General features: G+C 38.2%; 1 protein-coding gene across 8 annotated transcripts in view; it reads right to left on the reverse strand.

Annotated features, from left to right (window-relative positions):
• The window catches only part of dmxl2 (Dmx-like 2), a 93,098-nt gene that overhangs the window by 67,200 nt on the left and 5,860 nt on the right, over positions 1-20,038 (reverse strand). For all 8 annotated transcript variants that reach the window (XM_055661120.1, XM_055661117.1, XM_055661119.1 and 5 more), the window contains exons 2-3: positions 6,173-6,298; positions 3,991-4,062 (exon numbers count right to left, since the gene is read on the reverse strand). In XM_055661120.1, the coding sequence (XP_055517095.1) occupies positions 3,991-4,062; positions 6,173-6,298 (198 nt within the window). The remainder of the gene's footprint in view (positions 1-3,990; positions 4,063-6,172; positions 6,299-20,038) is intronic.

Genomic DNA, 20,038 nt, shown 5'->3' on the forward strand with positions numbered 1-20,038 from the left:
AACCCAGAATGAAAATTATAATGGATGCTTTAATAATGAATCGATTCACATGGGGAAAGATTGTAAGAATTAGATTTTCACAGATTATCAAAAAAATTGGACTCAATCCAAGATTCCAAATGAATTAACATCAAATGATAATCCACAGGTGAAAGCTGTCTTTATTGTAATGCCTCAGAATCTCATGGCTGCTCCCATCCATGAACCCCTGACCCATGTAACAAGCACTTGAAGTTGAGTGCATTTGCTTACATTGATGGGGTTCTACAGCTGCTCATGCCACTTTAACTCCAAAGGCCTGTTGAAGTATTGAAAGTTCAATGATTCTACAAAGGTAGTACACAGTAGTGAATGTATTTTAAAATGATTACGCTGGAAAGAGTGCAAAAAAGATTTACAAGGACGCTGCCAGGATTTTAGGGGCTGAACTATAGGGAGTGCTTGGGCATGTTTGGACTTTATGGACTTTAGGCTTTGGAGTGCGGGAGGAGGAGTGACCTTTGGAGGTGAACATAATCATGAAGGGAATAGATAAGGCGAATGCAGTCTTCAGCTAGAGTAAGGGAATCAAGAATGTAATAGGAACTTTTTCACAGAGGGTGGAAGGTATATGGAACAAGCAAGCAGAGGATGCAGTCGAGGCAGAAACTATAGCAACATTTAAAAGACATTTGGACAGGTACATGGATAGGAAAGGTTAAAAGGGATATGGGCCAATTGCAGGCAGGTGGGACTAGATGGGACATCTTGGTCAGCATGTTGCTGACCAAGATATTGCCTCTTGTGTTCTTGTTTGTGTTCTGTTTTTGTTTTGTTTTGTTTTGTTTTTGTTTTTTTGTTTCCCTTGCCTTGTAAAGCGACTTCGAGTTCTTGAAAAGCGCCATATAAATTCAATTTATTATTATTATTATTAGCATGGGCAAGTTGGGCCGAAGGGCCCATTTTCATGCTGTAACCCTTTCATTTCAACAGAGATGGCAGAGCAGGAAAACAGTAATGAAGATGTACTATCATTAGAATTCACACTCTCGGCCACCAAATCGGATGTTGGCACCCCGTGCAATTTACAGTTACCACTGTGCCAGAATCTGCTACTGGCTGCAAACAGGGCATGAGGCAAGCATGGGGCCAGGTGTGAATGTATTAGACATTGAAGTTATACACAAGTTCCACAGCAGAGTCTATTCACAATGTGGTGTCACAAATTTATTGGGTCAGACTCAATCATTAACATATTATAATAGGGCAAAGTACAGCAGCAACATGTCCTGACTCTGCCATATTGAAGCAATGACCACGAAAGCACACCAAAGCCTCTTCTTCCTTAAAAGGCTTGTGAAGTTCAGCATGCCCCAACATGTCTCGCCGTCTTCTACAGATGAGTTGTAGAAAGCATTTTATCGGGATGCATCACAGCATGGTTTGAGAACAGTTCCAGCCAAGACCCCAAGAATGGTTGGCGCAGTCCAGACTCCAACCAACCTCCTTTCCATTGACTCCACCTACACTTCACGCTGCCTCGGTAAGGCCACCAGCATAATCAAGGATGAGTCTCACACTGGACACCTCCCTCAACCTCCAGGCAAGAGGTAGAGAAGTACCTCCAGATTCAGAGACAGTTTCTTCCCAACTGTTATCGGGCAACTGACCAATCCTATCATCAAATAGAGAGCTGTCCTGATCTACCATCTACTTCATTGGAGACCCTCTGACTATCTCGGACTTTACTGGACTTTATCTTGCCTTAAACATTATTCCCTTTAATCTGTACTTGTACACTGTGAATGGCTTGGTTATAATCATGTATAGTCTTTCCGCTGACTGGACAGCATACAACAAAAAACTTTTCACAGTACCTCTGTACACGTGACAATAAACTAGGCTAAACATCTGATATTTACTGAGAAACAGATATTGAGCATAGGCTTACGATTTAGACATCTTTTTGTATTCTCCACAGTATTAATTCAGCATATTTGAAAAATACAGTGTAGCAAGGCAAACCAACGAACAGTATCTTTCTCCACAAGTTTCAACGATATAAAGCAGAGTCATGTCAAAAGGTGACTGGGGGATAATGTATGGTAAAGGATGCATCACCACCTGCTGGCCAGAACCTCAAAGCATGGATGACAGTGAACCGTGCAGAGAGCAGCGCACTAAAAAACATGTCAAATTAGAGAATATTTAAGGCCTTGAAACCTCAGGTCAACTATCTTTTAAGGTAATCTACTGATGCTTTTCCATCATTGCCGAAGGAAAAATCCAGCTCAACATACACTATACAGCTATGATTAGAATTACTTTTAGGTTCTCAAATACTTTTTTTTCGTTTTGTACTTTGGTAAAGTTGGAGGGAGTTATTTAGAAAATGGTTATATAATCATATGGCATGAGAACAGGTGTTTCGGCCCAACTGTCCCCACTGACCAGATTTCATAATTGAGCTAGTCTGGTTCGCCTGTACTTGGCCCACACAGCTCAAAAACTTTCCTATCTATGTACCTGCATAAACGTATTTTAAACTTTGCCATTGTATCTGCCGCCAGCACTCCCTCTGGCAGCTCATTGCATATACATACTACCCTCTGTGTGCAGAAAATGCTCCTCAGGTCTCTTAAACTCATGCTTTCTAGTTTTGAACTCCTCTACCCTGGGAAAAAGATTGTTGTGCTGGTATTTTTCAAAACAATGTATTAACTTCAGGAGTAGTGCTCAGTTAGATGGGACATCTTTGTCAACATGGATGAGTTGGGCCTAAAGGCCTATTTGAATGTTGTATGACTCTCAGACTTTGTGGTCAGTCCACCCTTTTGGTTCAGGCTACATTTTGAATACATTTCAACTGGGTTAATTTTCAGATAATTTAACCCAGAATGATTTCAAGATATCCAAATAGTCAACAATTATAGTGCGGTCAATAAATGCTGGTCTTGCAATGGATATCCATATATCATTAAATCACAAACAGAAGCAGGCTTCCATTTTTTAAATTCAATAAACTGTCAAGTATTTCACTATATTTCCACGCATGTACTGACAATGACAAAGGAATTATTATTATAGGAATATATAGTACAAAAACAGAACAACCGACACATCATAATTATCAACATGGTACCTTATCTTCACTTAGAAGCAACAAAGTTAAGGAAATTGTAAAAAATTCTAAACCGAGAGGATGTGACGTGGGGCAGCACAACACACGGAATCTATTGCTGTACTTCACGGAGATTAAAATTGAAAGATAGTTTTGGTGCATTTTGGAGGTCATTTGCATCGTTTATGCTTTGGAAACTAATTTATCCACTGTAAATCTATAAAGATCCAAAACTCATCAGGTTGGATGTTATAGATGTACTATAAAAATGATGATATCTATTGTCCTTCTTGACCTAATATTATACCAATTTGTTAGCAATTAGAACAGAATTAGAAAAGGAAGCCATTCAGCCCCTTGCTTGTTCTGTCATTCAATAAGTTTGTGGCTGATCGCTTACCTCAGCACCACATATTCTAGGATATCCACTCCCATATTGCAGTTGACCAAATAACGCAGGGTTTGAAGCAACAGTTAAACATTTTACTGAAAAAATGTTTTATCGAGTTTACTATGGCTCAGCCGCAAAAACTGAAGGAATACAGAGCTACAGAAAGAGTTCAGACCCAACTGAACACAATCAGGCATGTTCACACCATTTCTTGGAAAGATCGTTTGCTGGGAGCTTTGACAAAGAAGAGTTGTCCTTGGCATGCTTCATATTTGTCAAATTATGAAAATGTGATTTTTCCAACTCTATACCAGACAGCACTTGAAACAGACAAGTCTCTTCTATTTGAGTTTTTCTTCTCTAGATAATTCTAGATGATGCAAAAAAAAAACAACCAGCTCTAAAGACTATATACAAAGTATAAAATTTACCCTGAGGAAAATAAAAGATTATATTGTAACATTTTCAAAGAATAACTGGAATACATGATAATACTCACAAGTTTTCTTTTGTAATGCCTTAATGGTACGGTCTCAAAAATGCAAACAGTGTTTCCATAAGAAGCAGCAATCTAGAAATAACACAATTAAAACTTATTTATCCACTGTATGAACCTTTGATCATCTAAATGGAACAGAAACATCATAAAGTTCTGGAAATAATGTAAATTCAATACAGTGTATAGCAGGTTATGTATTATCAGTGTACCCAATTTGTCATACTCATAACAATTTGAATTTTCTCTGAGCCTACTCACTCTCCAGTTCACAAACATCTGACATACGTACAACCTGTACATATGAGTATTTGGGAGATCAGTGGGATGGATTTGTCAGCTGCAGGCATCTGAGATTCTCTTTGCAGCCACATTTCCATCTTGTGAACTATTTGAGTCACAAAAAGTTCACAGAAACAGAATTCAGAAACTTGTAATCTAGGAAGAACTTGTACTGGATAATTATATCTTTAGGATAAAAAAAGATGAAAAACAGAATCCTTTGTGTTGGTTCTTCAGTCACATTGAAGCCTTATATAACTTGCAATGAGCCAACAGCTGGTGGAAAGCATTATCTGAAAGAGTATTAAACAACAAGCTCACATCCATGCTGGAGTAATTCAGCGGGACAGGCAGCATCTCTGGAAAGAAGGAATGGGTAACGTTTCGGGTCGAGACCCTTCTTCAGAGACCCGTCTGAAGAAGGGTCTCGACCCGAAACATCACCCATTCCTTCTCTCCAGAGATGCTGCCTGTCCTGCCGAGTTACTCCAGCATTTTGTGTCTACCTTTGATTTAAACCTGCATTTCCAGTTCTTTCCTACACATTTTTTTGCAAGCTCACATCCATGTAGGTTTGGTATACATTCACTGGATAATAAGCACAAATTGAAGCTCCTCGGCACGTCCAAGCCACAAATCTAGCATTCAAGATAGAGTGCCATTCCATGTTGAGCAGCAGAAACTTGGCAAGTGTCTTGCATTTTATGACAAATCGTGCTACTCACCACATTGCTTATAAGAAGTACGTCACATCTGCGGTAGGTTTAAGCACATACATCAACTCAACAACTGGCAAGTATCCCCAGCAGGCTACGGGCAAAGAAATGTTTGCAGGCGTGTCCTGCAGGTGTTCCGATGGCCCATGACATACAAGTAGGTTAATTGGCTATTGTAAATTATACCTTAATGTACATTAATGGCACAAAGAATCTATGGAGAATTAATTGACATGGGTGAGAGAAAATAAGGTGCAGAGGGTGCAAGAAAATAATGGGGGAGTGAAATGGCAATATTAGGATACTCCACGATTGTGGTATTATTTAGCCAGTAATGGGCGGCACTGCGGTAGATTTGCTGCCTTCCAGCGCCAGAGTTCCAGGTTCGATCCTAACCTCAGGTGCTGTCTGTACGGAGTTTGTATGTTCTCCCTGTGACCAAGTGGGGTTTCTACAGGTGTTCAGGTTTCCTCCCACATTCCACAGACGTACAGGTTTGTGGATTAATTGGCTTCTGGAAATTGTCCCTCATGTGTAGGATAGAACTAGTGTATGGATGATTGCTGGTCGGCGTGGACTTGGTGGGCTGAAGGGCCTGTTTCCACACTGCATCTCTAAACTAAACTATCCTCCCCTGGATGTTAACATGGTTCCAAAGGGCCAAATGACTACCTGTGTTATCTAAGATGACAGAATTCAGATGGACGCTCTGACCCAAGTCAAATCACGAGGGAAGAATTGATAATTTAATGTTGAAATCACATAGAATGTGCAGAGTTCCATGGAACTGTGCAGTATCAATTCGCCGACTAGATTTGCTCAAGGCTGGGAGTCCTCACTCATTCTAGACAACCCAGATGATCACAATCTTGCTTTGGTAGGGTTAATCCTAACCGGTAAGATATCTTCTGCTTGAGCTGTTTCCACCTCACAAAAACTGCAACTTTACCTCGGTGGATAACTCTCCCTAAATTCTAATGTTACCCATTTCATATTTCTTAAATAACATACGAATTAGAACATTTGAACTAAAATAACTGTAAATAAAGTGTTAACGTGTACTAAATCCAGAACGTGCACTAAATTGCAGAATGCAAACAGAAGGTAAAGTAAAATAATAAAACTTTAAAATATGGCATAAACGTCACCCATGCATTACAGGGATTAGTCATAAAACAATAATTTACCCGGCCTTGCTGAAGGGAACATTCCACACAACCAACTTGGATGTTTCCATGTTTAGCACCAGGGATGATCTGAACACATTCAAAGTCACTTCCAAGAATGACAATGTCGCAACCTGAAGCGTAGGCCTGTCAAAGCAAGGCAGAAATCACAAGAACCAATTAATGATTTCAAACATTTTCTGCCACATGGTTTTATAAAATCAAGGGAGGAATGAAGTATATTAAAAAAAAAAGAATAATGATGACGTGAAGCTAATGTTAAATCTCAATCATCAAGACAGCAACTCTGACAAAACGTGAAAAATAGTTAATACTTATTTTTAAATATTCCTTGTGTATTCAATAAATACTTATATGCACATCCATAGCCACTAATAATACCCAATAATATTGCACGTAAAAACAGTATCTATCATACATTTCTACACACACACATTTCGCACATGGCATAGATAGGGTGGACCCTTCCCCCCCCCCCCCCACACCCCAGAGTGGAAATGCCCAACACTAGAAGGCGAGAGGGGGAAAGTTTAATGGAGTAGTGAGAGGCCAGTTTTTATTTTATTTTATTAAAAACACAAGAGTGGTGGTGACTTGGAACACATTGCCAGAGGTGGTGGTGGAGATAGATACAACAGCAGTGTTTAAGAGGCTTTTGGATTAGCACATGGAATTGCTCGGATTAGAGGAATATGGATCATGTGCAAACAGACAAGATCAGTTTAACTCGACATCCTGTTAAACGCAAACACTGTGCGCCTTGGGTCCCGTTCCTATACTGTACTGTTCTATGTTATATGTTTTATGAAGTAGGGGACACAGAAGGTGGTGAGTACCTGGAACACACTGGAACAAAAATGCAAATACAGGGGAACGGTGAGATATGGGTTGTGCTTGGGTTAGTAGATAAGTGATAGTCTTGGCATCATGTTCGGCACAGACTGTGCTGTACTGTTCTATGTTCTATCAAACCTCTTTAAACTTAAATCCCTTTGGCGGTTTTTTCTCTAATTTTTATTATATTTATTCTATTCTACCTCAGCTATGCCTGGGTTCAAATAACTATTGTTATTATTGTACTTCTGGATTATCACTCATTTTCAATTTTGTTCCTACTGCGTTAATCTAACCTGCCACACATTGAATAATCAAGTCTACATTTAAAAGCAGCAGAAGGAATATCCAAAAAAACTGGCTTAATGTCTAAAGTTGAACGATAGCATCCATCTGGTTCAAGTGCTTATTTCCAGTATGCAGCAATCTTCTATGTTGGAGAGGGTGACAGGGGATGAAGGCTGCAACCCAAGACATTGCAGCAGGTCCAGTAGTGCCAGAAATTGGACGATTAGGAGCTGCTTAGAACTTATTGCCTGAAAATAACTGAAAGTTGCTTGAAAATGCTAGCAGGGGCACAGGTAACTGGCAGCATCCCTCAGTTTCTCACCATGGTCATGATCTCTGTACAAACCAGGTCCCAAATATGCTGGCGGAGCTTCACAGATAGTTCCCTGACTCTGCTCCAAACTACATCAGTGGCAATAACACAGACGCTGCAGATTTCTAATACAAAAGCTAGTTGGATGAGTATAGGAACAGCATGTCCATACATTTCAATGGAGGGGAATGGCTGCAAGGGATTAGGACAAGGAAATTGGTTAAAAAAAAACAATTTAACTTGTTGCAATTCGTTGCGTTTTCAATTGATTTTTGTTTTTGTATGTTCTGAATGGCCTGACAAGTTCTTGACACGTTTGAGTTAATAATGACAGGGGAGATGCATCTTGACCACCTGCTTTTTGCTGACCGTTTCATATCTACGGTTTTTCTCATAATGATAGGAGTAGAATTAGGCTATTCGGCCCATCAAGTCTACTCCGCCATTCAATCATGGCTGATCTATCTCTCCCTCTTAACCTCATTCTCCTGCCTCTCCCCATAGCCCCTGACACCTGTACTAATCAAGAATCTATCTATCGCCGCCTTAAAAATATCCACTGATGGCCTCCACAGCCTTCTGTGGCTAAGAATTCCACAGATTCACCACCCTCTGATTAAAGAAATTCCTCCTCATCTCCTGCCTAAAGGAAAGTCCTTTAATTCTGAGGCTGTGCTCTCTGGTCCTAGACTCTCCCACTAGTGGAAACATCCTCTCCACAGCCACTCTATCCAGGCCTTTAACCATTGTGTAAGCTTCAATGAGGTACCCCCTCATTCTTCCAAACTTCAGCAAGCACAGGCCGAGTGCCAATAAACGCTTATCATTCTTACGCATTCCTGGGATCATTCTGGCACACCCAAGTCACACAAGGCCCTGACATTTCACAAGGAACTTGCCTTTTCAGATCACAATGATGTTGGGTAACAAATTATTGCAGGGAACTTCCTATTAAGGGAATTTCCTAATATGGTGTCAGGGCAACAACCTCTTCCTCGATGTCAACAAGATGAACTTGCTATCAACTCCAGGAAGCGTTGTGAAATACATGCCCCAATTGGCATTAATGGGGCTGAAGTGGGAGGATTCACGGGATACAACCTGGAATGGATTGGTGCAGTTATGAGAAGGGATTGAATAGTCTAGGTATATTCTCACTGGAACTCAAGAGGTTGAGAGGTCACTTACTGAAGTTTACAAAATTATAAGCATAGATAAGCTAGATAGACAGAGTTCCCACCCGCCCCACAGGATAGAGGAAATCTAGAACGAGGAGCACATGTTTAAAGTGAGGGGGGGGGGAGGGTTTACAGGAGATCTGAGGAGTTAGTTTTTCCACACAGAGTGGTGAATATCTAGAACAAGCGCTAGCAGGTGATAGAGGAGGATACAATTACAACATTTAAAAGGCATTTGAATACATACTTTGATAGGAAAGGCATAGGGAGATAAAGCCTAACACAAGTAAATGGAATAAGCATGGAAGTGGGCCGATAGGGCCTATATCAGTGCTGCACGGTTCTATGATTTAATGGATTGTTTGCCTTGGCCACTGGATTACTAATTCAGCAACAAATTCAGGTAGTTTTGCATTATTTTGAATTACCAAGTGATTATGTTAATGTTGACATACATATCCTCAAATGCTAAATGCACACATGCAGATAACATCAGTAATCACGAGTTTCTGCGCATCCCTCTACAAATGGATCCTTGACTTCTTCATCCACAGACCACACGAATTGGGAGAAATAACTCTTCCTCATTAATTGTGGACTTTGGAAGAGGAAATATGACATATTCTGTTGTGCTGCAGCAAGTAAGAATTTCATCTGGGACATATGACAATAAAACACTCTTGACTCTCTCTTGAACACACCTAGCTGCCAGGGTATCCCTCGATATTGAGCACTGCCAGATTTAGTGCTGAATAAGGAATGATATCCTCCTGTTTCTCTTCCCACAGACGCTGCTCGAGCTGCTGAATATTTCAGCATTTTCTGTTTTGGCTTGTAGTTCTAGACCCGGACCAATAATCTTAATTATGCTTGGATAAATTTGAAAAAGGTCAGCTGCTGAAGAAAGCAGACCCATGTACTTGTCCAGGACATCATTTTATTATCATCTTCAGATAAATTGGTTACATTTAATCTAAAGCTTAGAATCAAAACAATACCTATCTTTATATTCTACGCAAGTCTTTTCCATCCTACTTTATACGAGCCAATTAGCATATACCTCTACTATATTCTTCTTTTCAAAAGTATTATATAGTTTCAATATACTTTTTTCAGTACATTAAAGATATGGCATGGAAACAGGCCCTTCGACCCACCGAGTCTGCCCTGATCACTCCGTACACTAGCACTATCCTACAAGCTAGGGACAATTTCTAATTTTTTACCAAAGCCAATTAGCCTACAAACCTGTACATCTTTGGAGTGTGGGAGGAAACCGGAGCACCCGGAGTAAACCCAGACAGTCACAGACAGTACAAACTCCATACAAACAGAAGCAGTAGTCAGGATCGGACCCGAGTGTCTGGTGCAGTAAAGCAGCAACTCTACTGCTGCACCACTGTGCCCTCCCAATGTCATCAGGGAGCTTCACAATATGATGACATACAGCTGGGTAATAAAGAAAGACATTAGCAGAGATCTTTAACAATACCTAGATAGATTAGCATGGAATCTAATGCAAGGGAGAAACAAAAACATAAAAAAGTACAGCATGGGAACATAGCCTTTGGCCCACAATGTCTTTATCGAAAATTATGCCAAGATGACCTAACCACATCTGCCTACATATGATCCATATCCCTTCATATCCATGTGCCTATCTAAAAGCTTCTGAAACGCTTATCTTGCATCTGCCTCCACCATCACAACTGGCAACACATTCCAGGCACCCGCAACTCTGTGTAAAAACACATGCCCTGCACATTTCCTTTAAACTTTGCCCATCTCATCTTAAAGCTATGCACTCAAGTCTGACATTTCCACCCTGGAGGAGAGATTCTATTTACCCCATCTCTGTCTCTCATAATTTTATGTAATTTAAAAAAAAGCTAAAGCAGAGGTTATGAGCTGGTCATTTGCCATTAAAGGTGGGGGTAGGAAAGGAAAATGATTTAAAATGGCTTTCATTGCAGAAACAAAAGGTTATTTCTGCACTCTATATTGAATCTGAAATAGTGGCAATGAATCCAACAGAAAGAAAGCAATTGAAAATAATGGTCATCATTTTATCTAAAATGTACCTTTAAATATAGCAACGTGCACAGAATTATTGTACATTCTAAAGAATGTTGTGTACATTACAAGCAAAGATTAACAATCAGCTTATATTCTGCAATTGCATTCAAAATAAATTTTGCCACTGAAACTCAAAATGCTGCATCCAACATTCCTTGCTAAAGGAAGTTACAGAATTATAAAGTAATCTGAACAATGCTTTAAGCCACAAGAAAGTACGTTTAACCACAAACTGATAGTGACAACAGTTGAAGATAATATCCTTTAAGTCACTGCAACTAAAGTGGAGAGGTAAGCTGCAGCAATAACAGAAAGAACAAGAAATCGATATCCAGTTCAGAAATATATGAATGTAGTCATATTTGCAACAAAACTCAATTGAAGAAATAAGAAAATGAGTTTCTCTCTCTAAAAAGTATGATTTGAATTTTATATCCAATTGCTTTCCACAATGTTAATTCGCTGCTGCATTCAAAATAACCTTTGGTTCCTGTCATCAATAAACATGTCAAACAGAATGTGTCCTATGTTACAGAGAGAAAAAAAATCACTTGTCTAAACAAGAGTAAAAATAAAAATCATAATATGCCTGTAAATCACTCTGCTTCTTTAATCAGCACCGTTTCTACTGAATCCACCCTGCTGCTGAGAGCCATCTGTCAACCAACCCTATGCGATTTTGTACTGGAGCATGTTATCATATAGATGTTAGGAGTGAAAAAAAATAAAGTCAATTAGCTATCAATAGTACATTATCACTAAATGGAAAACATTGATGGATGATCCAATTCCATAAAAAAGGTCTCAACAATTTTAGTTTTTATTTTGTTGCTTTTAGACTGGGGTTTGTGTGAATTTTTTGCTGTCCAGCATTCATAATGGAGACATTTATTTAAAAAAAATGAAAACATTACCTAGAAAGTGCTTTGTAAATTGCTATCCGGCCAAGTCAAACTCAGGTCAGTGATAATGAAGGGAACCACCAGCATTCAGCCACTCCAAATAACTCCTGGACATACAGACTCTCTGCTAGATTGGGCCGTGTCACATGACAAACGTCAGGAAAGGAGTCTACAGAATTCCCTAGCATTACTTCAGGATATCAGCCACTCCCACGTACCTAAATTTGACACTGGAATGGTAACACCTTTGTTTGAATGGTGATTTCAGGACCTATAACTTACACAAAAAAAATATTTTTTTATTGTTTTAATATAGTTTATTTATTTCTTATGTGTAGGAAATAACTGCAGATGCTGATTAAATCGAAGGTAGACGCAAAATGCTGGAGTAACTCAAAGGGACAGGCAGCATCTCTGGAGAGAAGGAATGGGTGATGTTTCGGGTCGAGACCCTTTTTCATAAATAAAAAATATTTATATCTTAGCTTAATTCAATTAGATTATCCTCTAAACATTAAAGAATTTAAACATTTAAATTTTAACTCAGACTTTCAAAACTTAATAATGTTGACAAAGAGCAAAGCTCCGGCCCCTCCTGTATAAGCTGCCAAGGCCCTTGGGGGTTAAAATCTCAACAGTATGCTTCTACGGCCCTACTTATGGTAGATACCTCACTGATTTCTTCCAGATGGTTATAAGCCATTCGATTAACTACATCTTCGCTGGTAAGAGTTACAGTAGAAACTTAGGAATCTCTAACATAACTCGGGAATTTTGGCCCGAGACCTTTTTAATTATGATCAGAGAGCCTTGGATATGTTACATGCGTCCAATAACTTGCACTGCAGATCTGAATATCATTTGTACATTTTTCCACACCCGCCCAGTCCATGGTCCACTCAAGATGCCTGACAATTTAAATTAACATTTGTTATTTAAGTAATTTTCTTAACTGGTTTTACCTCCCTCAGGGCTCCTATCCCACTCAAATTCTTATCTTCCCAGGTCACATTCCCCATCCAACACATCCTCGGCCAATCTACTGCTACCTGAATCAATTAAAAAATCTCTCACAACAATCCCTAACCCTATTCCTTATTTGTTTCACAGCTTATCCACTCCCAACTGCCCTGAATTCTGAAAACAATCCTCTGTTCAACCTTAAGGATCCTCAAGTGTGAACACCAATTCTTAATGCCTGCCCATGATTAACCTAATACCTCTATTTCAAATAAAATGCCTGACATTCACTCATGTGCCTAGGAGCCACTCTTCTTCCCCTCATCATAGCCCCCAGATCTGTTCACATTAATTTGCCTACCCCACGCTGTCAAAGAAAAGGCTTTTCCTTGTACAAATCCAATTTGAGAGTGCATTAGCCCTTCGGTAATCCCTAGATGTGGTTTGGAAGCAAAACATCTTCTGATCGCCAGTGCCATGGTAGGTAGCAAATTATAGGCCTTTAAGCACTATAGTTGCTACAGAATAAAATCATCTTCAGATTTCTCCTGACTTCTCAAATATAAAAGTGAATGTAAAATGTCTGGTGATCACTAGGACATTCGTAGCTAGGACTGCAAAATACATTTTAAAGTTGTTTCATTCTCCCAAATAACAATGAGCTCAAAATAAATTTCCAAAAAAAGTGCAACTGGTTAATTACAGTCATATTAAACTATTTAGATTAAGACTTTTCAGTTTGTTAGTGCAATAATTTGAGTGTGAATTACCCAACAATGATTTCCACATTCGGACGCCTAGCCTGGGGACTGGTTCACACGTACAGTTATCACACATTTAGTGTAACTTTCAAATCCTGTTTCTTTAACAGGTACAGATGGATAATATGCCAAGATTTCAAAAGCTTTCTAATCCACAAGGAAAATTACAGCAATCTTCTGTGACAATTAATAAAATGTTATTAATTCTGCCTTCTGATCAGGGACTATTGAACCACATATTTAACAGGGAACATAATTACAGCCTTGGATGTCCACAATTTTCCTACATTTTGTTTTGGATCTAGTGTTACCATTGATCCGTCACATTATAGAGAACAGTTGGATGAATCCACAAAGGAGAGTAGTTACCTAAATCATATTGACTAAAGCAAAAAAAGTTTAAATGCACAAAAAAATCTAATTTCTGGGGACAAGATCCCTTTCACGTCCATCACAAAGCACTTCACAGCCAAATAACTACCTTGGAAGTATATTATAGTGTAATGCCTACCCCAGGAGAACACACCCCCTCTTTAAATTAACACAATTTTTTGCATTCATCCAAAGTAAAGACGATCTCAGTTTAACATTCCATTTCAATGCCAACACGTCTATCCAGAAAATGTTGTTTTGCAAGAAGTGTCATCCTGGGTTACATAATTAAACCTCTCATGCGATGTTTGAACAACATTTTGCTGAGTCAAAGGCAAGAGTGATATCCAAGCTAAGATTGGCATCTCTAATCAAGCTACCGTAATACGAATCATTATTTTAACATTTTTGCAGTTCTCCAAAAGTCTGCATAGATCAAGCAACAAATTCAGTTACCACCCATTTGATGCAAGTAGCAGCATCTACACTTATGTAGAATTCTCATTAGAAGTACAGGACATGTTCATAAAGCGCAAATATATACTTCCGTGCATTTGTAGAATGCAGACGCAAAAGGGATTACTAATGATGCGACACGGATGAAGCCGCAGTTAATGTTTTTTCAAAAATGCCTTTCGCTTTATTTTTCCAGTTTGGGACATTTCATGCCAATGTCTTAGTATAATAGGTCACCACGTTTACAGCCTGAATGAAGAAAATCCTGAGGGAACACGTGTTTGCAGCATGAACGTGATCATGAGTCTATGTCTCATTGCACCAGGAAGCGGGATGATTGTGTATTGGCAGAGAAAATAACAGTTTTGCACCCTCATTTGTCTGCTGCACTACTCTGGTATTGGAAAAAAGTGTTTTAAAAAAGCAGATGTTATTAATGACATTGCAGATTTGGATGTAGCATGCTCTCTAGAAAATGTGCTGTTTTAAAGGCTGTTATGTCATTAAAACATGTATAGTACTGAATAAATTCCTAGTTTTTCCATCCACAGCTTTAAGTACGTTTCATTACAATTAGCCTCAAAATCAGGAAAGAAAGAATATTTACCTCTGGCAGCACCAAGTCATACTGTTACAAATTTATAAAATACCCAGGTTTACTTTTGTTTTTGAAAAATGTGGAGGAGATTTTTTATAAAGTTTTCAACTCAGTTCATCCATGTAAATATTACATGTATACTATAATTAATAGATAATACATTTACAAAATATAAATGACATGTAAAATAACCATATTTTCAGTTTTATGCTAAAATTAAGAACATGTTATTTTTGGGCAATTGAGTGTTCTAGACTTTAAACTTGACCCCAAGCAGCAATATAACCTGAATTAGCTAGACACCTCAATCACAACAACTGTGTGACTTCATATATTTCAGCACAAAATTAATATGAACAAAAACAAATAGAAAAAGTATACTATAGGGATATTACAAAGCTGGGTACCCAGGATTATTTCCAGAACAGAAAGCTTGATTACCCACAACCCACAACCTACAAGTTTTATTTTCTAAAGTAAGCAGTGTTAGTACCATCACAACATACCACCAAACACTTGCACAAGAACTGTTCCCATGTTAAACAAATAAAATATTTTGTTCCATTTTAAACAGTTTCCCCCCCAAAAGTTATAGTTCATGCTAGATCAATTCCACACATACCAGTCCTCATTAAAAATGGCCGTTTGGAAACTTACACGATCATAATTATACATACGAATGTGTGACATCCCAAAGGGGACAACCATTCTTTAAACAGATTTCTACCTCCATCTTAGGCAGTGGACATGAAGACCAATTCTTGCCTACATGATCCATCCTCATTCAAATCAGATACTTTCATTCAGCCTCATATGCAAATATCATGTTTTCTTTTGCTCAGTAACAACTTATATTCACATAGCATCTCACAGAAATAACATTGGGGAGATTCAGGATCAGTTAGGTTGTAACTGATTCCAGATGAAATCTCTTTTATAAAACAGTAGCCAAGGAGAAGAATGAATTCCATGGAGTAGGTGATCAGAAATTTAAACAAGTTGGAGGAAATAGAAGTCCATAACAGTAAAACATTATTTAAGAGTTTACAATAGCCAAATGTCAATGTTCATGAAACAAGACTACAACGAAATGTCTTCCCAGAAACGAAATAAGTAAAGGAAGAAAATCATAAGACCAAAAATAAAATCAATCCAAGTTGAAGGTCAGAACATCCATTATCTCTGTTGCCTCCAACAATGAACAGTGATTTGAGTTTCATTGTCACCTTCTCCTGCTGGCAAACAATCATTATTTGAAAATCTAAAGCATCCCAAGCTCCAATTATTAATCCAATTTTTTTTTGTTGATTGCTATTTGTTGATGCAGATTTGGAAATCACAGGTATTTCTCACATGTTCTCCAATCCTTCCTTGCATCTTTAAACGACTCCTCCAACCACCAACCCCCATCCCCCAGAAGTGTCAGATTTGAAACTTCAACATTTCCTTATCTGCAAAGTTATGTATGAATTTCATCATTTAAGGTCACCTCACCACCAGCTTATTTCACCATCCTGCATGCATAAACAGGTATCTACTCCACAAATGCCAAGTGGCAGATATCATTTTTGCAGCTATTCTTAGTCTATGAATTCAGAGTTAATATTATTTTTATTCGGGTAAATTTTTCTATTCTTTGTTAGTGAATTTTAACCTGGATTTATAGATTTAGGTTTTTATTAAAGGGCTACACACAAACTCATTTGAGAATCACATGGACTTTGAGGCTTGAAACTAACGGATGTACATGTGTAATAATTTAACCATACCTGCTTGAATACATTTTCAAATATCTGCTACACTTAAATTAAAGTTTGAAGAAGGGTCTCAACCCGAAATGTCACCCATTCCTTTTCTCCAGAAATGCTGCCCATCCCGCTGAGTTACTCCAGCATTTTATGTCTACATTTAAATTCACAACTGGTTTCACGTTTCAAGAAATCAAAAGAACATGTAAACAAAGCCAGTGAACAACATGTAATGAAACTCAAAGAAAACTGGTGCAAAAGGCCTCTCAGTGTAATTAGATTTAAACCTTACAGGAGACACAAAACTATTTCAATACATTGTAGTCTTTGTCTTTTCAATGAATCTGGATATTTGATTTCAACCTTCATTGTTGGTTACACCTCAAATTAAGCAATGAAGACAAACACTAATTTCAGAATTGTTTATTCCACTCTAAATATACTTGGGAAGCTATATTAAATATCTAGTTCATATTTGAATCAGCAATAATCACTGAATATATCATAGGCTTACAAAGAGTAACACAATCCTAATTAAAATTATATTTAATAAACCAGAGCGTATGATACCATCCTCTATTGCTCAGCCTAAGAGGGTGAAGTGCGACTATAATTAGGGCTAGGTTCCCTTTAAAAATTGCTTTCTCTATACTAATGGACATCATCCAGCAAAAGAAAAAAAGCCATATCTGCATTCTCAAATAGATACAAACGATCCCATTGAACTTTTATAATAAATGCAGCTTGGGAGAGATGCAGGCAGCTTGGGAGAGATGCAGCACCTTCTTCCCTGCATCCTGGCCAATATTTATCTTTTGGCTGTTATCACAGAAATAGATTACCTCATCTTCACAACAATTCATTTCTCTTGGTGGGAGCTGGCTGTATACAAATTGATGTTTAATATAAATAAATACCCCAGCCAAGTATACCTTGCAGTTTTACAGGAAAAATCTTGCCCAGAGCAAAACACACTGGTTTAAAGGCTACTTCACAACCTCAAGTGCAAAAATTTAAACTGAACGTATTGTGGAGAACTATTGTAGAGAAAGTATTGTGGAGAAGGGAATGCTATACTGTTGGAGTTGCCATCTTCTCAATGAAACATTAAAAAATAGTAGTTATTCTTGGTGGCCTCACCAATACTTAACCTTCAAGTATTTTAATTGAAAAAAAAATGTAATCATCATTTTTACATTGCTATTTGAAAGAGCTTGTGATACCCAAGTTGTTTGCTAGGGTTTGCACAACCGGGGACTAAGCTTCAAAATATACTACAAGGGCTATGATGTGTTCTGAAATGTCTTCAAAGGCACTATATCAATGCACATTTTTATTTTTAAACAAATAGGTACGTGTATTTTGGAAGACACTAAAAACTCTTGAATAAGTAAAAATATGCAATTTTATTTTTTTCATTTGTGCATTCACCCACAATAAAATGGTGTTCCCAGGAATACTTTATTTTCTTTAAAGGGAAGATTAAGATCATTTGAATGCAAAAAATGTATATCCTATACTAGCCCTCTCCAGCTTAAGAGCTTACAACACATGAATGACCCATGTGAATAAATGCGTAGTGATACGAATTTGCTGACTGTTGCGAGGCTGCAAGAGATCTTCTGTCATGTGGGAACTCAGATTGGAGCTACATTTCCAAATTGTTGAACTGTTCAGGTTACGGGTTACAGTAGTTGAACTAAAAATCTCGGAAATGTTGAGTATGGTCTAATACCTTGTGTATCTAATGCCTTTACTTCTATGCTATTTCACAATATGAATATATAATATAGCTATATTTTGCATTAAAACATTCAAAGAAAATACAAAAGGTAATTGTATAATACCTTGGAGCAAACTTCAAATTACAAGGATTGTGCCATTATGCACATCTATATTCAGGTATGTAATGCTGTGTAAAACTTATATTGGCAACAAAATAATTTGCATAATGAAAAAATGTAGTTTCAAATTATGTTTGAGGCATAGTCCATATTTATTACATAAAACATTGAGCAGTACAGCACAAGAACAGGCACATCAGCGCACAATGCCAGTGTCAAACATGATGCTAAGACCATCTCTTATCTACCTGAACATAATCCATAACCCGAAGATAGACACAACAAGCCGGACGGAGTAACTCCGCAGGACAGGCAACATCTCTGGAGAGAAGGAATGCGTGATGTTTCGGGTCGAGACCCTTCTTCAGACTGGATAGGGATAAGGGGAACGAGAGATATAGACAGTGATGTGGAGAGATAAAGAACAATGAATGAAAGATATGTAAAAAAGTAACTATGTTACTTTGTAACTATGTTATTTTTTGCATATCCTTTATCATCTTTACTTTTTTGCATATCTTTCAATCATTGTTCTTTATCTCTCCACATCACCATCTATATCTCGTTACCCTATCCCTAACCAGTCTGAAGAAGGGTCTCGACCCGAAACGTCATCCATTCTTTCTCTCCAGAGATGCTGCCTGTTTTGGTTACTCCAGATTTTTGTGTCTATCTTTGGTTTAAACCTGCATCTGCAGTTCCTTCTTACACATAATCCATATCCCTCCATTTTCTGCATATCCATTAACCTATCCAAAAGCATTTTATATTGTATCTGCCTTAACCACCACTCTTTCCAGCACATTCCAGGCACTCACCACCCTGTGTAAAACAAAACCTTGCCCACACACTCCTTTAATCTTTGCCCCTCTCACCTTAAAGCTATGCCCTCTAGCATTTGATTTTTCCATCGTGCCTAGCCTATCTTTTGACTGCCTAGCCTATCTGTGCCTCTCATAATTGTATATTCTTCTGTCCAACTACTGTTGGGAAGGTAGCAATGGGTTGACTTCTTGAATTGATGCTGTTCAAATCATAAAGGTGCTGAGTTGGACAGTGCCAAATTTTTGATCAAATAAAAAAACACCCTAATCAAAATGGGTGCGATTCTTACAAAAAGGTAAAAGTGATGGGTTTTGCACATGACTGTTTCCCTCCTGTGGTAACAAAGACAACACGTTTAGTACATGGTGCTAAAAACAGTTTGGCAAGTTATTCCAGTGGACTGTGTAAATATTGCATGATGTAACCATAATGAGTCAGTGGTAAATGAAATGGATATCCAAGCTGGTAGATGGAATGGAATGCTTTGTCTTGAATTACATCAAGCTTCCTGAATGTTACATTGACATGCTTGCAGATCGGTATCATATCGCTAATTTGTGCCTTAGAGGTATTAAAGACTATACTGTGAAGTTAGGAGGACAGCCACTCATCACAGAATATTTAGTCTCTGATGCGTTCTACTTGCCATGAGATTCAAATATTAGCATGAGATTCAGTGCGAGATTGCAGCATTTCATAACTTACTTGGTA

Source organism: Leucoraja erinacea, chromosome 33 (genome assembly GCF_028641065.1).
Source record: "Leucoraja erinacea ecotype New England chromosome 33, Leri_hhj_1, whole genome shotgun sequence".
In the NCBI taxonomy this organism is placed as follows: Eukaryota; Metazoa; Chordata; class Chondrichthyes; order Rajiformes; family Rajidae; genus Leucoraja; species Leucoraja erinaceus.